General features: G+C 38.3%; 1 protein-coding gene across 1 annotated transcript in view; it reads left to right on the top strand.

Annotated features, from left to right (window-relative positions):
- Positions 1-1,714: 1,714 nt before the first annotated feature.
- The window catches only part of colec12 (collectin subfamily member 12), a 40,357-nt gene continuing 19,415 nt past the window's right edge, over positions 1,715-22,656 (top strand). The window contains exons 1-2 of the mRNA XM_004081128.4: positions 1,715-2,160; positions 2,938-2,988. Coding sequence (XP_004081176.1) covers positions 2,154-2,160; positions 2,938-2,988 — 58 coding nt within the window. The 5' untranslated portion in view covers positions 1,715-2,153. The remainder of the gene's footprint in view (positions 2,161-2,937; positions 2,989-22,656) is intronic.

Genomic DNA, 22,656 nt, shown 5'->3' with positions numbered 1-22,656 from the left:
CTACAAGCGGAGAAGCTGTAGAAGACGACAAGATCCTCAGTTGGACCATCTGTCTGTTTCGGGACAGACAGAACACAATAAACCAGACGGAGTGGTAAATTAGCTGTTAAAGAAGTAGACAACACAGGAAACGATATCTAAGTACAACAGACTGCAGAGAACCACCAGGTCTGCAGGAGGTTCCAACCTTCTATCCATCCAAGACCTGTACTGGTCCAGGGTAGACATCCTCACACCTGCAACAAAACCTGTTTAGACTCCTTCCTTCTATACGATAAAAACACCTGCCACAAAAATAGCGAGTAAAACCACACACACACGAGATTTTTCAAGTGGTTTAAATGTTGTATATATCTTTATTTTTTCACATATTTATGCTTTGTTTTTGTATGCTTTGTCCTTGAGAGCACAACTTCTTACCAAATTCATTCAATTATCAATCAAAAAGAAACTCTTAAGTTGGATAAGATGTGCAAAACAATAAAGTTTTAACAAGTGAACAAATGCAAGGCAACTTTTTGAGTAAGTTAATGAACGTTTGAGAGAAAACTATTGGGCGCCAAATGTAAAAATTCCCTTCATAAATATTTTACCACATTTAGACACTTCTTTCTGTATGTGCAGCATTTATGTCACATTCTGTCAGTATTTATCCAAAATAAAAGCCTTATCTGTGACACAATGGTATGTACTTTACTTTAGATACTATAGACTTTAAATACTATATTGAAATATAGTATTTAGAGTTAACCTTTTTACATTTAGAATATAGATTTGTATTTAACATTTACATTTAGATAAAACATATCATGTTTACCTTAAACATTTTTGATGCTTACATTTAGATTTAGATATGATGTTATATGTAGGATTTAGATACAGGTTCAGATTTAACATTTATATTTAATATTTGTTGTTAATATTTAGCATTTAATGGCACATACCTTCAAGTCAGAAATAATGCTTATATTTTTGTAAATACTGTTGAACAATTTTAATGAAGGGAATTTTAACATTTCCCCCCCATAGCCACCAACCCAGTCTCATTCTAAAATGTGTTGTAGCCACACACTGAACTAGTTCAAATGTTTTGTTTGTCTTTATTATATTTTTTACTATCTTTTTCTAGCTATTTATGCTTTGTCTTTGTATGCTTTGTCATTGCATGAGAGCATTGCGGAGTCCAATTCCTTGCATGTGCACTCATACTTGACCAATGAAGCTGATTCTGAGTCTGATTAGTCAAAATAAGTTTTCTTTTATGTTTTTAAATAAATATTTTACTTTTCATGTGATGGTTTACATTAAGTAAATAACACTTAGGAAACATTAATTATGAATCAGAAAGAAACTTTAATTGGATATCATCAAAAAATGGGCAAAATAAAAACGTTTTAACAAGTTGACAAATACAAGGCAACTTCTTGAGAAAGTTAATTAACATATGAAAGAATAATGCAATTTGCAAAAGGTTTACAAAATGAATATATTTGAAAACAGCCAGAAAAACAATTAAATTCTTTGCCCATCTCTTATGCTTATGTATTACATTTCAAAGGTAAACCCATGGTACTTTTAGCTCGGTGCGCCCCCCTGTGGTTGCTTTTCGTTGATGCATTAGATGTTTGACTCACCTTGTTCTTTTCTTTTAGGGAACATTAGACCCGCCCACCTTGTTACAAACTCCTAGAATTGGAATACGAAAAAAAAAACCTTGAAGTTCTGCCTGTGAGAGGTCTTTATTCTGAGTCCATCATTTCGAGGTTAAATTCCCTCATTGCTTTAGAGCTTTAACTTTTAATACATCCCATATTATATCTAACCAGGGTTGTTTTAGAGCCAAAGCTGGAAAACTTTTGTCTTTTTTTTCTAATTTCTATTTAACCCAAGTCGCTTCTCTGCAGGACAAAACTCCAGGATCATCGCAGCGGCAGTCCTGCTAAATTCAAGCAGTGATCCGCAGCAAAGATGATGGGATTTTAATTTGAGAAGAACCACTCGAAATTTTTGAATTTTCTCCCCCCAAATCCTCAATCTTTTTTTAACTTTGCAAACGTAGAACAGGTTAACTATTTCGTACTGGATGCTGCGATGCGCAGAAAGTGACGGGGATCCTCATCGCTTCTACAGATTTCAACGAGTTCGAAAACGCCATGAAAGGTAGGACTCCTGACTGCAGATGTGGGAAAAGTGCATGTCTTTATTCAAATATCTGACATTCCGATCTTTGGCTCTGCGCGCTCCGCTCGCGCGCGGATCTGCGGGCAGAGACACATCTGGATGACATTACGCGCAGAAGTTGTGAACGGCTCGGGAGTTTTTCCTCACACCGGTTGCATCCCATTGCAAGGAATCAAAGTCTTCATCCCGTTTCTTTTAAACCAATTCTGCCTCCTGACAGAATGAATTCAGCCTTAGACTTTCAAGAAAAGATGCACCCAAGCATGGCAGATGGAGGCCTTGTTGCACCACCTGCTGCTCATGATCTCCCACTTCAAAAATCAGCCAAATTAAGATGAACGTGCAGCACAGATTAGAGTTGGAGAGAAGTGATATAAGAAGATGACTCTAATACAAACCTCTTCTGACCCCTTCCATGTCCCCCAATTCTCCTCCACCTCCCCTTGGCTCCATCTGTCTACTATTACTGACATTCTCTGGGCTCTGTCCTCACTTTACTCCAGTATAATTAAGGTTTACTGTCAACAACCCGGAGAAACCACTGCATGCTGCTTCTCCTCGGACCTCCTGTATCTATAAATCTCTGCTTTTCAGTGCACAGGTGCTATTATTTGACATGATAAATCTTTGACATCATGCATCTGCTCGCTATTGTTGCTTTCTTTATGAACTCCTTCCAGCTGTTTTAAACACTGTGTACCCCCTGCTGGGCCTTATGAGGGACTCATGCCATGTGTTTCTGATTATGTCATACAGACGACTTTGCAGACGAGGAGGAAGTACAATCTTTTGGATACAAGAGATTCGGTGAGTAGGACAGGAGCTCCTTGTATTTTCTAGAAAGTAGAACTGATTGAAACCAGAAGCTCTGATCATTAAAAAAAAAAAAAAGTGGTACAAAGAAAAAGCCTGAATCTTTATTTAATTTCCAGTAGTTTCAATTGCAGCAATACATGAATAAAAACAAGACAAGGAAGACAAGAAATAATAGATCATACTTTTAATCGGGATACACAGAAATGAAGATTTGTGGCTGATGCTTTGCCGAATAGGGCATAGTTACTGAATAGTTATCAAAAATGGATGTTACGTTTTGAAAATGGCCTCAAATATTGCATAAATAGGTAAGTATGCATTTTGGACATTGTGTTCAAAGAAAGGCCCTGCCCCTTTGGCTACACCCTATTTCTATAATTCTATGGGCATTTGGAGCTGTAGTGGTGTCCAAAAGTGTTTTTTAAGGAGGAGTTGTAGAGACTTGGGGCTGGGTATCCCTACGCTTGTAGGATGATCTGCGTGTTTCTTCAAGCACAGACGTTTACATTTAAATTTAAGTTGTTTTAGTATAACTTTTATAAGTTGTAGAACTGCGCGAACGTAGATGACGGGCAACTATTCATCACGTCATCAAATGTCTGAATTTGAAGACACTATTTTCCCCCCCTTGGATGGCTAAATGTAGGGGTCCAGAGAAGCCATAGGGGTAGGGAATGATTTCGGATTTGGCCTAAATATTTAATCAAAACAGCAATTCGAAAATTAGATGGGCTAATAAAACACACAACAGAAAACATGTACACAGGTACATAACAGCACCCAGGGCCGGGACAAATTTGTCAAATCAGTCATTTTGTTGCAAGATAAAAGGACAGAAACCATGACATCTGAGATGCAACGCATTCATGCATCTCAGGCAAGCACACATCAGAAAAATACCGTCGACTTGGTATCAACAAACAGGGTTCAATGCATTCCACAAGCCTGTGAAAGCCAAAGTCTTCCACAATTTAAAAGCCTCGTTTCTAGTAGCGGTACAGTCCATTCCGTTGCAGTCCGGTATTTTGAGCATTTCCATTATATAATTCACACATCAAGCTGCGCCGAATTGTACTGTTTTTGGGCCCCCATTGATTGTAGGCCCATAGAATAACTGAACGGACCAGGTAGGGCAGAGCTACTGTTGTAACCCGTTGAATAAATACAGAGTACCAAAAGCCGAGCGGAAAAAAATGAGCTCCTGGATGACCTCCATTGTTGCTGTTGTTGTTCGCGTCACCCCGCATGTGTCGTCAAGGTTCGACTTTCAGTGGAAATGCTTACCTGCATTGCCTCGACCATTCTAAATTGGACAGGACTGGGCTGTACCACTCAGTGAAAACAAGACTTATTTGTAAATCCGTTAAATCCGTTCCCTTTGGCACTAAGATTTGTACACTTTTTCCTTCTTTTTTTTTTCAAACACCACAGACAAAGAGCTGCTAGCTTTCCTTTTAGCTGCAGTTGTCTCTCTCCTTGTGCTGTTCCTGGGGTTTAATGACATACTAATGCAGCTGTGCTAAAAGCTGTAGCAGACGTACCCCCTCTTGATAATTTAGTTACACGTTCAATGCAAATTGCAGTTTTTTTGTTGTTCTCTGTGACTTTAAAATACCTCTACACTGCTAACATTTTGAAGAAAGCGCAAGATCATTGATGCACTTTGAATAACAAAATAACCAAATTCGTGTCATTGCCTCACAAGTCACTATTTGGCCTTAGTTAAGGCTAAATGGGACTTTTTTTTGCAATATTCAGCTAAACATTTTCGGTGGCCGAATATTCGGCGAATCACTTTTTTTTTGTTAATATTTTCCATTCGTCTGGTAGAATCACCTTCATGAAAGCGTGTTGTTGCTTTTTGGTTGGTTTCCTTGCAAGGATCCTCAACCATCCCATAATGGATTTAACATAACTGTGGCTCTGGGAAGTTGAAGTCCCCACAGGCTTGCAGAGCTCAAACTCAAAAGTTTAAGAACTTCTCCCCCCTCCTCACATTTTAGACTTGCTTGAAAGCCGTTTTTAATGTTTTTGATCCACTTTTATCGTCCGAGATGTCATTTTGATTTTGCGTTTCTAAAGCAAGCATCTGATGGACAGTTTGCTTATTCACCAAAATACTGTACTGACAAAGAGATTTGAGTTTATAAAGAGGAAATGAGATCTAAACAGACACAAAATAATGAGAAAAAAACTATAGAAGCACAAAAATGTACCAGTTATTTATAAATTCAGCTGCAGATCTACATCAAAATCGCCTGATAAAAGGACCAGAGGTTGAAAGTGACAGAGGTAATTGAAGGTGAGTTTCAGGTGATGCCACATCCACTCTTACAACCACATCTCCAACGCTGTTAAACATGACAGGAAGAGAACAATGAGGAAAGAGACAAAGGAAAAGAATAAAACTCACTTTTAAAAGAATTGGAATTATAAGAACAAAAAAACTGACCACAGTAGAATGGCATTTTTTTCATATGGACTCACCGGTGCATTGGCCAATTACATTGGTTGTTTACAATGATGCCACAATTGACGTCGACTCACCATTAGTATAGTTTTATTCAAAATGAACGTGAAGGTTTCAAAAAAGTTTTCAGCTTTGAATTTTAACTGTTATGATTTTCATGTTAAGCATCTTTCGTCGTTGGAAATTAAATGGGAAAAGCCTCAGAGATGCAAAACTTAGTACTTCTCAAACTTTTTTCCAGAAAAATCCTTTTAAAGACTCACTCTGAGGATCAAAGACATCTACGAAGCAAATTAAGCTTAAAATTGAATTGGAATATTTCTTTACTCAAATCGTTGTGGATCAGGAGCAGACGAAAAATGTCGTTGGGAAAAGATCTTATTTGTGACGTAGAAAATATGCTGGGCGGGCCACAAGTTCCCTGCTCCGCTCCATCCTCGTACAAGCTTTTGAGAGCTTACAGAGCAAGTGGGAGGGAAAGACGGGGTTGCTCCGTGCCAACAGTCCCGCCCACAACTCAGAGGTAAATTTCTAATAACCTCCTGCTGCTCTATGTCTTAGAAAACAACACAGATTTTTTGATCTTGGTTAAAAAACCGCTAAGAATTGTTTTAGAATAGATTAAAAGATTATCGAAATGGGTTTTTAATAACTGTTTGAAAAATTGACAGCTATCATCCATTATCAAGAAGTGATATTTGTTTTACAGTACTTTAATCCTTTCATCTGAGATTTTTATTTCCTTTCCTTTTTTTAAAAGATATTGTTTTGATGCCTTTGATTTTTGTGACAGGACATACTTGCCTTCCAATGCATTCATTTGTGGTTTTGAAAAAGATCAAAGGAACATATTTGACTCATAAGGATCCTCTGGCTTAGAGTTAATAATGTGGGAGGCGGAGTCTTGGTTTTGAGAGTCTTTCTGCTGTTTGGTTTAAACTCATTTGGTTGAGGGTTGTGCACAGAGACGTAAGCCAGAGGAATGCTCTGTTTTACTCAGCAAACTGTGTCAATCTCCTTCACACGAGTTACCCGAGTAGAGGCATCCTGTTTGTCTTTCTCTGTGAGCATGCAAGCCCTGCGCGTGGATTAGATTAGAGGTCTGTGGGGAAGCGATCCAAATCCTGCTCACCCTTAACTTTATGCAAATGAACTCTGACATTTGGAGGAGAGCGCGCAGAGCCGTGGAGCCGGGTGTCCACTCTGGGAGGCAGCAGCTGTTTGTACGAGTCGGCTCCAGTGGTCTGCCTCAGCCCTCCAGAGGGGTTATTGTGCAATGGTGCTGCACGCATGCAAACCATCACAACTCCCCACTATTAGAGCTACAACGTACATCTCAGATAAAACAAACAGCTACGTCCCTCTCACATGCTTTGCTTCAGTCACTGCCGTCTCCTTGGAGACTCTTTTTAATGTTAGGATACGTCAAAGCTGTTGCGGAAAACAGAGTCCAGTTTTGAATCAGTGCTGAAAAGCAGAACTTTTCCTTCCTTAATCCTGCTGGTTTTATAGAGGAAGCATGAAATAATGTTCAGTACGGCTGGGTTTTTGTCATTAGTTTAATTTTTTATGCTCAGTGTGGTTTTTTTAAGTACTTGTTTTTTTCTGAAGCATCTTTGAGGTATTTTAGAAGAAACAATTTTTGTATCCCACTTGGAAACTCATCATGGAAAGTCTTTAAATCTCTATCTGTGGAGGTGGAATCAGACTTTGAATAGAAAAAAAACAAAACATATCTTTAGTGTGTCAACATCTTTAATTTTTTTAATTCCAAAACTTTATAAACAATAAAAATGAGGCTTGATTGAGAACTTACTTGCTGTTTCAACTATAGACGTTCACTTTCATGGTTCTCCTTAAGCCCTTGTGAAATCGCCATGACCAGATGAGCAGATCTTCATATCAGCAGCAGTTTAAACTTTCCTTTGGAGCTTTTAGGTTTGTGTAACTTAAAGCCAAGAAGGACAAACTGAAGCAGTGCAAGAAGTAGTCGTTGGTGCAGATATTTCTTGAAAGGACAATTTTTAGTTCTGTTTCGTTACGCTGAGGTTTTTCTTTTTTTTTTTTTTAACATAAAAACTGTCTTTCCAGAAGCAGACATCCATGCCAATCCTTCCTGTTCCACTGAATTAATACCCACAACATAGAAACACAAGTGAGGTACTGTGTTAGCTAGTTCTTTATTTGTCATTTTCACTGTTACAATAACATTTCTCCATCCATCCATCCATCCCTCCCTTCTGGGGTCACCGGGTTACTGGAGCCTGTCCTGACCAATGTTAAATGAGGGTGGGGTCCACTCTGGACAGGTAGCCATTCGATCAAAGACCACCCATTCCTAATTAAAAAAAAAGTAATTTACCCTGATAAAATTTACAACTAAAAACATAGTAATAGTGAAGCACAAATAGTAAAACACAAAAGACCTATCTGTTTGCTCAGTTTTTGGATAGGACAAGTTAAAAAAGAAAAAAAAAAGAAAATGAACAGGTGTTGAAAGATCTTTACAATAATAATTTATATTTTCTGCTTTTTTAATGATGCCCACCATCCAGTTTGCAATAAGCCAGAAAGAGCATTGTGGGGGGCGGATCACATACAGCCATAAAAACCCAACAGGCTTAAGTAACAGTCATTCAGTCCCTTCTTTATTTACAGGAATGTAAAATAAATATTTACATTTTTCTGTTGCTTATATGAGTGCATCATCTGATTGGTCTCGGATCCTTTTGTTGCTCCTTCCAAACCTAAATCCACATTAAAAATCACTTCCACTCTGCTCAGGTAGTAAACATCTATTTTTCTGTGGGGGTTTGCCATGAGAAAAAAACAGCTGAGCTTTGCCTGGATTCTTTGTGGAGTAAGGGCTGGTTAAATCATCGGTCCAGGCGTGCCAGCAGCTGTCCTTAGCCTGACTCAAACCAAAAAAAAAAAAAAAAACTTTTTATAAAACATTAAAGATTTTCCAGATTTCCAGGAGAAAGCAACTGCATCCAAAAGAAGCAAACATCTCACACTCTCTACTAATACTGAAAAGACAAAAGACAGATGAAAATATATTTGAATGCTACATTTGCTATCATATTTTAGCATCTGCTAATGTAGCATTAATGCCAGACGAGGCACCTGACTTCATCAGGTTGAAAACATTCAGCTTCTTCAGGAGATTCTCTTTTATGATTTTTTGTGACGCATCTTTTGCCTCAGAACGCCAAAACCTTGTACTTTATAAACTTTTTATCAAGATCAATCCCTAAAAGACCCACTCTGATAAAAATTGTGGTTTTAACATGTTTTTGTCTTAAGATGGAGGACATAAATTCAGAAAATTAAGATTAAAATTGAATTTGAGTATTTCTTTATTCAAATCATTGTGAAACAGGAGCAGACGACAAAATGTTTGTGTTCTTCTCCAAAAAATAATATAGATTTTGGACTTAAGTTCAAATTGAGAAAATATCTTCCAAATTTAAATGTAGGTTGGATTTACAATTAAATATTTTAAATTAAGCAAATAAAAATCTTCTCTGGAATTTCTGAAAAGCCACTCTTGATAAAATGTGCGCCTGCATGCAGGTTTATGTGGCATGTTTCAATTTTACATCAAAATGAGGATTAAGTTATCTGCGCTTGAAGCTCCATTAATGTCGGTGGAATCAAATCTCATAAAACATGGGTCAACCCATTTGTTGTGCTTTCAACATGTGAACAAAACTTAGTTAAAGAAAAGTACTGTAGGTCAAAAAGCAAAAGATTAGATAAGTCCACTCAATGAGGATATGTCCTGTTAAAATAAAGAAGCAGGGGCCCAAGTGTCTCAAGCTGAGCAGATAAAGTTAGTTTTTTCCTCCAGGGAGGTGCACCGATGACAGGAAGAGGGTCAGACTCCCTCTTTTGTCTCCTGCTCCCACATGTGAGTTTCTGGAGGCCGAGCACGAGTTTCTAGGCACTAATCTATTTCCTGCACTTGTTATGATTTCTCCTGGAACATTCCAGGAGCCGATCTCGGTGTCGGGGTGTCTGAAACCAGCTGTGTCAGCACAGATGGGGACTCGGTTTTGGTCCTGTGGGTTTTTCGTGGCAAAGAGCATTCATAAGGACACCACCCTCGTCTCCTCATCAATCCTGGCTGAAAGGAATTCCAACGCGGGGATGTTAACACGAGGGCTTGTCATGCACTGACACTTTCAATACAACCATGTGAGACTTTCTAGTAAAACACTTGCTCTTTGCTGTGGTTTTAGCTTTTCTCCAGTGTTGCATTGTGGGATTCTCAAATTCTGCTTCACATTTCTTTCCTAAACTTGTGTGGCAGCTTTTGATCACTTAATACTTTTGTGAAGTGTACAGTTCTCCTTTTTTATTTGCTGTCTGCCATAGCACTTTCAGAATTTTCCTTTGGCCCTTAGACTTCACAGTCAGCACAGTTACCACATTTATTATGTGTGGGTGGAGGACGTGCCTTCCTGACTTTTATTTAACTGCTCTTCTCGCAGCATTTGTGTCATCTCATTTACTCCCTTTGAGAAAGTGCATCTCTTCCCTCAGCTGACAGTGTTTAAAGGTGAACAATAGGACTTGGATTTTCCACGATAGGGTGAAAAAAGGACAAAAAAATGACTTCTTTTTCCACTTTTTGAACCAAATTCAGACACCGATGTGAAAAACTTGATCTTAGCACCTGTTTTAGAGAAGAGGCAGGGATGGGAAATCACTTGCTGGAGGAGTCACCTGTTAGAATGAGGCCGACAGGGTAGTAAAACGCTTGTAAAATCCAGGAACTCGGCTCTGCCCTTCTTTAAAGCCAACTCAGACATCCCAGTTTCCTTTTTCTCACCTTTAAGCTGCTAAGTGTTTATTCAGGTGTGAGCCAGAGCAGATCACATTTAAGAAAACACAATTCAGTCATATTCTTACTGTAAAAAAACCCAGAAGATCCAGGACAAGGATTTGATTCAGTTTGATCGATCTTTCTTTTTTTGTGTCTGCAAAATTTATCATTTTTACGAAAATTGCAAACAACCTGAACCTAATTTCTTTCCCTCATCCAGGATTTTGGTTGCCATAATTTCTCTATTGCTGGTATTTCCTGTTAACAGTGTAACCTTTGCTTCCAGCATTTGTTTAATCAACTTTTTACATTTCAGAACCCAATATGTCCATTTTTAAAAATCTTTTCTGCTTGTTTTATAATTCAAAAGATACTTTTTTTTTCTATTGCACAGCAATTGAGGCAAAAACTAAATCTTAAGAAAATAAAAAGAACCTTGTCTCAAGAAAAAATGTCTATTTTAAGTCTTGCAAGAAAAATATCCTCATCAGTCAAGTTTTCCTTTTGCGAAAAAATCTTAGCTTAAGAAAACACGTTTAAGTAGCTGGAGGAAGTGGCCAGGGAGAGGGAAGTCTGGGCATCTTTGCTTAGACTGCTGCCCCCTTGACCCTATCCCAGATGAGCAAAAGAAGATTGATGGATGGATGGATGGATGGATGGATTGATAGAGGCGATTGAAGATTTTGTTTAACAAATTTCAGTTTGCAATTCTCCTGATGTTACTGGAAATGTGAACATGTTAAAAAAAATGACAGGGTGAACTGCGAAAGTGGTCAGGGTGATCACAAAGCCATCTTAAAAATTTAATTTGTTAAAAAAAAACATGTTAATAAACAACAACTTTGTGAGAGGTCATCACTCCATGAAACTACATTTTGACGCACTGTTAATCCAAAGGAAAATTCAACCACTTTAACATCAGAATTTTACTTTTCTAACAAGCTGTCACCGCCCAGTAACCACTGTCTGACATGTCAGTGTTTTTTCCTCTTTTATTATTAAAAAATGTGGTTTATTTATGATTTTGCCCACAGTTTTCTAGTTTTGTACACAACAAGCAAGCAAATGTAACATCATTTTTATTAGTGGGGAGTTTTCTACTGACTGATTTTCTGTAAACCGATCATAGAGTTTGTTACTCTCAGCTTTTATTTTGGCATTATTGTTTTTTCAACAATAATTTTGGTCATCAGGCAGATTATAAATGCATGAAGCCTTCGGTAGCTACTGATTTTTGCCCGTTATTCTGCTCGTGCATGATTGGTGCATCGTTTTGGACTCAAAGAAAGACTTTTTTTCAAGTTTTATTTCTTAATTTTAATTCATCGACAAAATTAAGTATAAACATTTAAAAATGTTGGAGCTTCTACTGTCAGATCTACTCTCATTCTGCGATTCTCCTTTAATATAAAAAGTTACAGAATAAACTCATAGATTGGGAATAAAGAGTCATCTAAAACATTGAGTTTGGAGGCATTTAAGACAAAAGATTGAGGAAGAAGATAAATAATCCACAGAGATTGTTTTTCGGTTGAGGAGATACAAAAGGAAGTGAAAGAAGTAGAAGGTGTTCTGAGGAAATGCAGCTGCTTTAAACTAAATAGCAGAATGAGATGGATGAAGAGTCCCATGTGAGCAGATAAGCCTTGTAGAACTGGAGGAATTACAGGAAGGAGTTGTTTTTATAAGACTGAGCTAAAACAGTAATCGGAAGCAAAAAAAAAAACAGTTTTTACGAAAAATGATTAACCTTTTCTGTAGTGTTTCTGTCTTTGACACCGTTTTATCTCTGATGCTTCACCCTGGAATCTCTCCGAGTTATGCAGCAGCAGGCAGCCAGAGGGAACAATGTAGGCCAGGAGGAACATTTATTTTCTTAACACATTTTTATTAGAGTCTGCAGTTTTAATTTTATCTAGATAAGTTCAACAGTTGAAATGTGCTGCAAAACTATGCAAGGGATAGAATTATTCTTAAATGATAAAATTAAGAAATACAACTTGCAAAACAGTATTTCTTCAAGTCCAAACCGATGCATCAATGATCAGAAATTAACACCGTGGAAGCCTAAACTGTCCTCCACTTCGTGTTGGATGGTTGCTTCCGCGAAATGCATTAACTTCTGATAATGTACTCTTCCAAGGCCATTATCCTGCCTATACCATTAAATAACTTTATAATCGACCTTGCACCAATGTTTATAATTAAAGACCTACTCTGATCATATTTTGAGCTATTTTAAATGCATTCTCAGTGATCTTTATGATTATGGCATTTTTGTCCCAAAATCTTTTTTTTTTCTATCTCCTCCTGATTCACAACAATGTGAAGAAATACCCAGAAATGCACTTTTTAGCTTAAAATTCTTCATACACGTCCTCCATCATCAAATGAAAATGCCACAAGAACATGTTGTAAACACGATTTTCATTAGAATGGGTCTGTAGAAAGTGCAACCATCTATTTGAGTTTTAACTGCCTCTCCCAGATCTATCAGGGGAATGTCTTCAGTGAACTCTGGGGCTTCTGTCCAGCTGGAAGCGCCTGAAAACCTCTCAAGGATGGTTTCCAATCCATTATTTGTATCATGTACCAAAGCCAGCTCAAACCCACCCATCTAGAGGCTAAAACCTGTTCAGTTAATGCTAACTTTTGCAAAATATGTTTTGCTTCCTCTTTGCCCAGAAAGTGACACATCCTTACAGAATTGAAGCCACCCTGTAGTTGAACTTTTTATGGAGAAGATAGAAAAACTTTTCCATCTGGGAGAAACTCTTTTGCGTTACAGGGATGAAAGTTTCTAAATGATATTTTTTTATTTCCGATTAATAATTCACTACAACCGTTCCTGTTTAGATCTGTGTTGCTACACTTTCATACAGTTTATTAACACACTCATACAAAAGGAGCTATAATTTATTAGTTTTGTCTAAAATCCCAGCGATCAGACTTCACAAAACCTTCACATTTATTTTCCCTTTTCCTACCTGGCAGTCCAGTTTGTGGTCACAATTTTAACCGATTGTACTTTCGCAGCTGTATTGGTTCATTTTGTGGTTTGTTAATTAACCCATGCAAGCAAAAGCCGTAATTTATTTTTGCAAGGACATTCTAGACAGCAGGTAACATGGATCTCTTGTTTTAACATTACTTTCAGTTCCCAGAGATCCTGTAAACTTTGGTCCAAACTTTCCACCTCCTCCTCTTTCCCTTTGTGTTGCAGGCTGAACAAAACCCCTTTCCACACAACTACAGTTGAATGTGAAGAGCAGGCGTAGCTCTGTGATGTTTTTGCCAGATGAACACACATGCTGGTAATTAGCTGCTATTTTCAATCTGCCTTATGATCCTCCAAGTGTCAGGGACTTTTCTGACTCACCTTCTGGAGTGAGGAAAAGCAGCAAACCCTGCGGTGTTCCTCCCCTTGCTCTCACCCTCGATAATGATCCAGTGTCCTTGACGTGACCCACGCGCAGATGTCATGAGAGGGTTCCTCTACTTTAACAATCCCCCAAGATTCGTTCTTAAGTGACACACCTTACACACAAACACCAAGGAACATGGAATCCATTAGAAACATTGCTTCTCATTGGGCTGCTTTCAGAAAAGCCTTGCCAAGTCACCTGTATTACTTTGGCTTTTTCTTTGATTGGCAGGCTGCAGGTCCATGTTTTGCACGAACAACCTTTTTACAATACATTTATATTTCCTTTAATGTGCGTTCTGCTCCAGAACAACACACATTTCACTTTTCCTGGGCACTTTCACATATGCGAGTCTCTTGTGTCTGCAAACACTGAGGTTTGTCCAACGCCTCAGGCAGCAGAACACACAGGCACACTTTTACAATGATTTGGGGAGTTCATTTTTTTTTTTTTTTGTCTTTTTGTATAAGTAATAAAACCCCCTTAAATCTGCTATTCAGTCCAAAATGTTAATGAAAGCATTGATGGGGGGGTGCTTTTAGGACTGCCAAGATCAACCCGCAGCTTCCTGGTTTGCAAAGGGAGTTAAAGCGAGAGGAACAGAGTTTAGCTCCAAAACCCTGTCAGCTGTGTGATGACTATCACATTTTCCATGTGTGCCCTGAACACCACGAAGGGGAAGCTGTTTAAATATGTTTCAGGAGCACGTTACAGTGATGATTATCAAACATTTGTGTTCAATTTAGAACATTTTGAACCCAAAATGCATGTTGTTTTCAAAAGGGTGCCCAAGGTGTTGGGTGACATTGAAAATTCTGTAGCAAATGACTAGAATTTCAATTTTCCATATATGGGTCTACAGTTTGTAAAATGATTAATCTTCATCAATTCATGAAGTCTGCATGGGGGTTGTTGGCCTGCACGGGTGCTGTGGATTTTTGGGTTGTCCCATGGAGGGTTGTAGAGAGGAGCGGCTACCTGAAGGGACGTCATGAAAATGGACGTACCATAGTCATTTGTCCTACGACAAATGTAAGTTACAAGTAACAAGTGGTCTAGTTGTTTGTAATGTGTAAGTTCTGGCTGGTTACTGACTGTGCGCGAATGCCAAGCCCACAAGGTGTGCAAATGACGTGCAAGTTCCTGTAGGACACCCACACAAGCTATGGCATGATTGTCCAATTTTTTAATTTCTAACAATCAGGTCGCGTAGAGCACATAATTACCATGTGAACAGCAGGTCACAAGCACGTATTGCAGTCCACAGGGTTTGCGGGGGGGTCGAAAAATTCATAAAACAACGCCTCACCTATGCTTTACGCTTGCATGTTGAATAAGAGTTGGCTATGACCATACTCACAGAAAAACGTGCATGAACATTTTTGCTCTACGGGCTCACCGAGTGGTCTATGACCTTAATATTTTGTGTCGGCCACTTCTGTGCCAAGTGCATTTTTTGCCCGCATAGAGCCTGTATCCACCCGTAGGGGCAGTTGTGACTAATAAGATATGATTTGTGAAAAACAACTCTCATTGCATGTAAATGTGGATTCCAATATGTGTGTGCTGTTGTATTGGTGGAAATATTGGTGGAAAAGCCTTTTTGCCAAGCTTTTCTGTGTCATTTTGTTTGGTTAATGACTGAATTACACTTAGAGAACGTCCATGATCGCCCCCTAAAGTTATTAGATCAAAATGCCCCACAGGTTGGAGCTCTGTTAAAGAAGAGCTGAGACCTCTGTTTTTTACTCTGCCCAGTCCATAATCCAGATATTAATAAGATCATTTATGTGAACAAGTCTTTGTAAATGCATGAGCTATTATTGACTAACATTAAAAGTAAGTAAGTTAAGTATGTTTTTGAATAAGTCATGTCGGGGCCCATATTCCTAAAAGTGCCTTCAAGGTTTTCTGAACATTTATTTTTAAAGCTTTTGTTATGGAAATATCTAAAAAAGCTTTGAATATTTTAGACTAATTTGTTACTAAGTGCGAACTTTAACCTTTTTTTGGTTCCCTTGAGTTCCTGCTTTCCATTGTGGCGTTGTGTGGTTTACCAGCTTTTAATGAGGATGTTAAAGAATGTTCGTAACGTTAGCTGGTGGTATTTTGGGGTTTGTTGAGATTCTGGAGTTGCTGCTTGTAGTTTCAATACTGTTTTTGTGTGGATGACTACAAAAGCCTGCTGCGGATTCCAGTCGTTTTAGTTTGCTACACATAAGAGTTTGACCTTTGAAAACACGCTTTAACATCTACAGCAAGGATTTCCAAATCTGTCAGAATGGTTGTTGTGTTTGTTGTCCTTATCAGGCTATAACGCATTTTTACACAAATATGCCCTTTTTGTAGCTTTAATATGATGCTAAAACTCAAGTCTTAGTTTATTTGATAGCAAGATTTCTAACTTGATTTTTTTAGTTTTTTCTTAGGCTTTCTAGTTACCTTGTCTCTATCTTTTTTCTTTCCAGATGCTTATAGTTCAGTTTTTTATTGTTTGACTGAAGCAAATCTGACTGCATCCAGAAGTTTAGTTGCTCAAAACAGCGGCAGAAAGATTTATGGGCTGTTACACAGAGCTGAACATCATCGGCTTAATTGCGTTATCAAGCATTTTTAGTGGGACAGATGGAGCATGAACAAGTTGAACAGAGAAACTCTAACCCTGTAGTTCTGAGAAAGGATCCAAAGGAAGAATTCAAAGTAGTTTCGTTGCAGCTAGATTTTTTTTCTCAGTTTAAAAAAAACGTTGTTCCAAGTGGATTTGTGATTCAGATCAACCAGATGTACAGGGAGGAGTATTCTCTCCAGCAGTTATCTATTATTCTATACAAAAAGTAGTGTAAAGTTATTTTATTCATTGTCTGGTGTTGATAAGCGTCTTTAGTGAGTGGTATCGCCTCTGAGATTCACAAAGCAGATGTCAGACAGATCCTTTTGCAGCGTGAAGCTTCATCTCCGCTGTTTGGAGGTGAAGTGTGCCATCCTCACGTCTGAAGTGTGCCTGACTACACAGGCTTCCCCTTCTGAACAGGAGGACTTGTTGTCTTTTACACTGACACCACACACACACACACAACTGAATGCAGATGTGGTGGCCCACCCAGAAGAATTGGGAGACTCATAAGCAGTAGTAAAACGTGCCATTTGAATTCCCCTTCAGATTTTATAGATTTGTGCTTCATTGATTTTAGAAGTTTCACATAATAAGAAAGAGAAGTGATAACATTTCTTTATTTTCTTTTTATTTCTTAAATTAGGATTATTTTGTGTTTGACTGAATTTGACCTTTTTCATTTGAAAGCAGCAACTTTCTATTTAAAATGTCCAAACCTTTGATGTACAGATGACACATCTTCATGCTACTCACAACCTTTAAATCACAGAGCGGTCAACTTCCTCATGGCCAAAATGTTAAGCAGGCATTGCCCACAATGACACCTGAAACAGAGCTGGGAGCACAGAGTACATTAGAAAACATCCATCAATGGTCCAGTTTGGGTTTAACTGAGGACTAGCCTTTTGCCTAGATGGCAAAGTCTGTGGTAGTTGTGGCCAATGTGGTGCAGATTTGGGCCAAAGCTGACATAGTCAAAGCTTTTCCTGGAAGACTTTCCCAACCTTTTCCCTCGGCAAACAACACAGCCATTTGATTCTTTGAGAGTTTGATCTGGCAGCTCATTAAGGACGTTGTCGTTTGGAAAAAGTTTGTGTTTTAGGAGGTCATGGAGTGTCCTCACCAAGACCAAGAGAATTTGAAGCCTGGTGAAAATGTATTAACACAGAAATGGCAGTTCGGCTAAACATGACAGATTTAGCTAAACAAAAAGAATTTGTTTTTCAGTTGTATGGTCACTACTCTCTCAACAGGATATGATGTCAATAAAATCCAGCTTCAATCAAAATGTACACACAGGTGAAACAAACAAGCCTGGTATTTGTTGCAACATGCCCCGAATGGCTATTGAGAAGTTTACTCGTCAATTAAATAACCCCATCCCATAGATAGACGGTACATGAGAACTGGACTGAGTGACCGCTCCCTCCTCGCGTTCCAAACAGGAAGGACTTGCTGGCTCCAAGTAGCCAAAATCCCATTGACTTGTATAGAGAAATGGAGTGCTATTACTCAGTCATATTTGTCAGAGTAACCATTCTTAATGTTACCTTCTTTTCATTTTAACACATTCTTGTTTTTTTCACATTGTTTCTGTAGTTTAAGTGATTAAAGCTGAAAGCTGATCAATCAGATGACTCAATAAAAGTAGGTGGCCTTAAGTTGAACATTTAGAATGTTTGACCAATTTCATGTAGCCCACTGTGTTCCAAAAAGGTCACACCTGAGTGATGAGTGGTTGCCGTTGACATATTGACTCAAATCAACTCAGACCAATCACTGCTTACTGTGGTCGTTTGGCTCCAACATGGCAGCATCCGTATTGCAGAAAAATGGTGACTGAAATTACTTCATTTCATTGAAGCCAAAAGCAAGTCCTTTTCTAGGGGGTGACGTCACACTTACTTAGTCCAGTTCTTATAGACAGTCCGCAATTTATACCTAAGATACAATAAGGTTTATTTAGTTAAATGATTACATAATTTGTCATTTTCTTGGCTTTAATGCCATAATTCTTTTCAATTAAAAGACCGTTGTGAAAATTATTTTTCAGCTTCTTTCTTCACATTTTGACTGATTGCTCCAGGGACACAAACGGACAATAAGTAAAAAAAAAAATCTTTTTTTTTTTTTTTTTTTATTTCCATGTATGGACAGAGTTAATCAAGCAAAAGGAGTTTGTGGCTGCAGGCAACACAGTTAAACTTAGAAATATGTTTTCATTGTGTTGGCTGAACATCTATTTGTGTTACACTGTGGTTCTTGAACAAAGATTTCCAAGAAATTTCACAACAACCCCCCTCCAAATAAATGTCTTCCCCCTAAAAATATGTACAGAGGATGGTAAAAGCAGTAATTGTGAAAAAAGACAGATGCAGATATGGAATTTTTGCATATTTTAAATAATTTGTATATCTCCAAAGGAAAAGTCAAACCACAGAGAGGATTTTGGGGTTTATTGTCACAGCTGCTCAATGGAGGGTGAACATGTTACTTATTTTATTTCTGTTTTTTCCTCACTAGTGACATTTAGTTGTTTGGTTTTCTCTGAAGCCACATCTGAGGCTTGATCAACACTTGGCTCATTGTGGTGGGTTTTACCCTTTGACTGGCACCAGCAGGGCACCTATAGGCAGGACTGATAACATCAGTCAGATTAAGTTTTTGGAAGAATAAATCGAATTCCATGTCTTTGTAGGGGAACAACCTTTAGGATATTCTATACCATAGAAAAAGCTGACTGAGAACCTTCCATTTTGATGTTGTTTGATTTTTCTTGTCCTGCTTTCCCAGAATGAGCTGACCTCGTCTTTCCCTTCGCTGATGGTGTTGCATTTCTTTCAGAGTTCAGAGAGGGTGGGCCGTCAAGCCCCAGATGCTAATGTGATGGTCATTAACTGATGGGCCACACACACACACACTTTGTAGAGCTTCAGAGTTTGGAGTGCCTCTAAGCTCAGATGTTTTGCTTTGTAACTAAAACCATAGTTACTCTGTGGGCCCCCAAATCCCTGAGCTGAGTAAGATCATTCGTACTTCCCACTCCTGTGTTGATGAAATTTCTGGAAAGATAACTTGTTTGTGTAACTACAGCGAGCACTGAGGCTGTGCAGAGCCCAAAAGGGGGTCCAATGGGGGGCAGGGCATCGCGTAGGAGAGCCAAGTGATGCTGCCTGACCACAGCTTTTGTAGAAAAGCAGAGATAAATGTGTTTTCTTTTAAATTTGGCATTCAGCTATACTTTACAGTACAAGGAGACAGACTGATGACATCCTGGTCTGCTTCTATTTCTATTACATAACTTTTGCGTTTAATCATTATGTGCATTTGAAATGGTTTGAGCTTACTGTTTATTTTCTGACCATCTCTCAGCTTGCTGTTTAAATTCTTCTCTTATGAACAATAGTTAAGTACAAGTTATTATAAAGCTGTGATACAACCATTGACTGTACATGAGAACTGGGCCAAGTGACGTCACCCATAGGAAATGACTCACTTCCAGCTCCAACGAAATCAAGTCGATTACCTTTTTTGCGATTATGGACTACGCCATGTTGGAGTCAGTAAGCAATGATGGGTCCAAATCTATTTATTTCTCTATTGAAGAAATTGGCTTCTTGGAGCCAGCAGGTACTTCCTGTTTGGTATGCGAGGTCAGTCCTCATATACAGTGGATAAAACCAACAAAAACCAACCTACAGAGTGAGGAAACGACTGTGTTGCAGGTGAAAACCCAAATTTTCATATAAATGTAATTTGCCTCCAACATGCACACAAAATAATTAGATTAATAATTTCTGATACCACCAGTGGACATGATTCTGACTGGGTAAAATGAAGCTTGAAGTGTCAGCTGGAGTTTACTTTCCCCACCATAACAAAACACTGTAAACAGGACTAGGTAAAATAGGAATGTTGTTAGTCAAATAAGGGTGAAAGGGAAGTGGGGATGGGGATGCCAATCTAAAAACAAACTAATATTTTTTTTTTTCTCCACAAATTCAAGGTTTAAAATAAATAAATAAATAATCAAAGCAGATTATTTAACCGAAAATATTAGATTATTATTATGAATCAGATTATTAACTGAAAAGATAATGTTTTTAAACTTGTTAAGTTTTAGTGTAAAGTCTGACTTTTTAACTTGGTGGTGAATGGGAATGGGAAATGGTTTAGTCTCTAGTGGTCATTTGAGGAACTGCAATCCTTGTTTCAAATTAATTGAAAAGGGAATAAGGAGGCTTTGCCTCTAATAAGCAGCAATAGTTTGTCATTCAGTCTGTGTTCTATGATGGAAAAATTATTCTTAGACAAAAAATGTCTACACTGTTGATATGAAAATGATTCAAATAAACTTTACTTAAAAGAAACCTTTTTGGCAAGATTGTCTAAAAGACCGGATCTGTAAAGGAATGATTCTGTATAGATTATAAACTGTGTTTGCTTTCTTTTCATATGTGTGAAGTGCTCTGAGACACCACTTTGTTGTTACGTGGTTTTGTTTGTTTTTTGGGCATCTGTCACCATCACTGAGAGGTTCATGCTACGTCAACATAACTCGGGTTGCTGGTTCTTACAGCTCATCCATCACGGCTGTCTCCCCACCACTGGGATTCCTTGTATTACCTCACATTTTGTCTTTCCCTTTCAAGTCATTCTATTGTGACTAAACTTGGAGCGCTCTGTGCTCCTCAGCGTTTTCCCTCATTTACAGACGAGCAGGACCTTTACGCACAGCTGTCTCGTGTGATGGAGTCGTATGGTTCCCATCATTTGTAATAAAATAGGCGGCGCCAGAAAAAGGCCACACATGAAGTCGAGAGTTTTTCTGCAGGGCCCCAAAACTCGTAACCCTTTTGTTCGCAGCTCTGACTGCATCATTTGCAGGTACGACTCCAGAATTGATGCATGGTGCACAGCGAAAGGTAGCCGTCTTTATGCAGATGTTCATCAGCACTGATGCTCCACATCTACCTGAGCATGAGTGGATCAGCAGAACAGCTACAGTGGATAACGTTCTGTTTGGGGTCTATAAGGATGGAGAACCCCGCGATGCAAGGCAAAAAACACAAGTTAATAAATTAGGATACAGTAACATGAAAAATTGGGTCCAGGGAAAGTCCAGAAGAGTCATTATACCTGAAAGCCGCAGAGTTATGTCTACAAATGCTGGAAGTTACGGATTACACACGCAGCGTGCGGCACATGATTCAATGCAGGCTGTTTTACCGTCCGGCTGAGAAAACTGAGCTCCGGATGACTCATTCAGCCAGCCCACATCCCCCCTTGACTGTAAAATAACTTGGTCTAAATTACAATGAGTCAGAGGTCTTGTAAAATATTGTGTTGTTTGAGTAATGAAGGACATATGGCCTGAAAATTAAAGCAAATTTTATTAAGATGGTTTAAACAAATACAAGGCTGTGCAATTTGTGAATGCGCAGGTGATCCAGTTCTGGTTTGGATAAATTAAGGTCATCTTTGGCTGTGGTGAATTTGTGGATTTGGTCACTGGGGAGCATTCAGTCTCTGATGAAGGAGGTAGATATCAAAACAACCATCACTAACTTTGTGTTTCTTGCAAGATCCCCCTCATTATGCATTCTCTGAAAATACAGGACTATTGCACAGGAACATGTTGCTTAGCTAATATCAGCTCTGTTTTTGACGTCTATCTAGCTTTTTGTTACTAAGATTATAAATCAATTCAAAGGGCAAATATAAAGGAAAAACATCTATAAACCAAAGAGACTCTATCTTGTAACTTTGGGTAAACATTACCAAGGATCAGCTTCCAAATTTTTCTTTCAAATGAAGTCACACCTTTCGTCACAAGATAACATGAGATTAACATTTTTTTCTAATCCAGACTAAAAGAATTTAGTGGATTGGTGATAAGAGAAGCGTGTTAAGTAAAGTACTCTTTCAAACTTTCAAAGAGTTTTTGCTTCTGTCCTGTAGCTTTATCAGAAGTTATAGTCTAAAAACACTTTGTGAACCATGTTTGAATCCATGTAAAGCAGAGCACAACCTTGTCTTTTTCTTTTAGTTTTATAGATGCATATGTAACACTTTAGAGTATTTTTTTTACATGTGTTTTAGAAGCTGGAGTTTAAATAAAACAGAAGTTAACTAGCTTCCAGCTCTGACATGTACTCACAAAGATTAACCTACAGGTAGCAGGCTGATGAGAATACATTTCTAACTGCAGTATTGTGTTTGTTTGAGATTTGTGTGACTGATTTAATTAAAAAAGGAAGTCACAGCTGTGCAAAGAAAATACTTATCATTGTGCTTTGTGGTTCTTTATTCCTAATGC

Source organism: Oryzias latipes, chromosome 20 (genome assembly GCF_002234675.1).
Source record: "Oryzias latipes chromosome 20, ASM223467v1".
Classification (NCBI taxonomy): Eukaryota; Metazoa; Chordata; class Actinopteri; order Beloniformes; family Adrianichthyidae; genus Oryzias; species Oryzias latipes.
The sequence above is the reverse complement of the archived record's forward strand: the minus strand, read 5'-3'. Positions and strand labels throughout refer to the sequence as shown.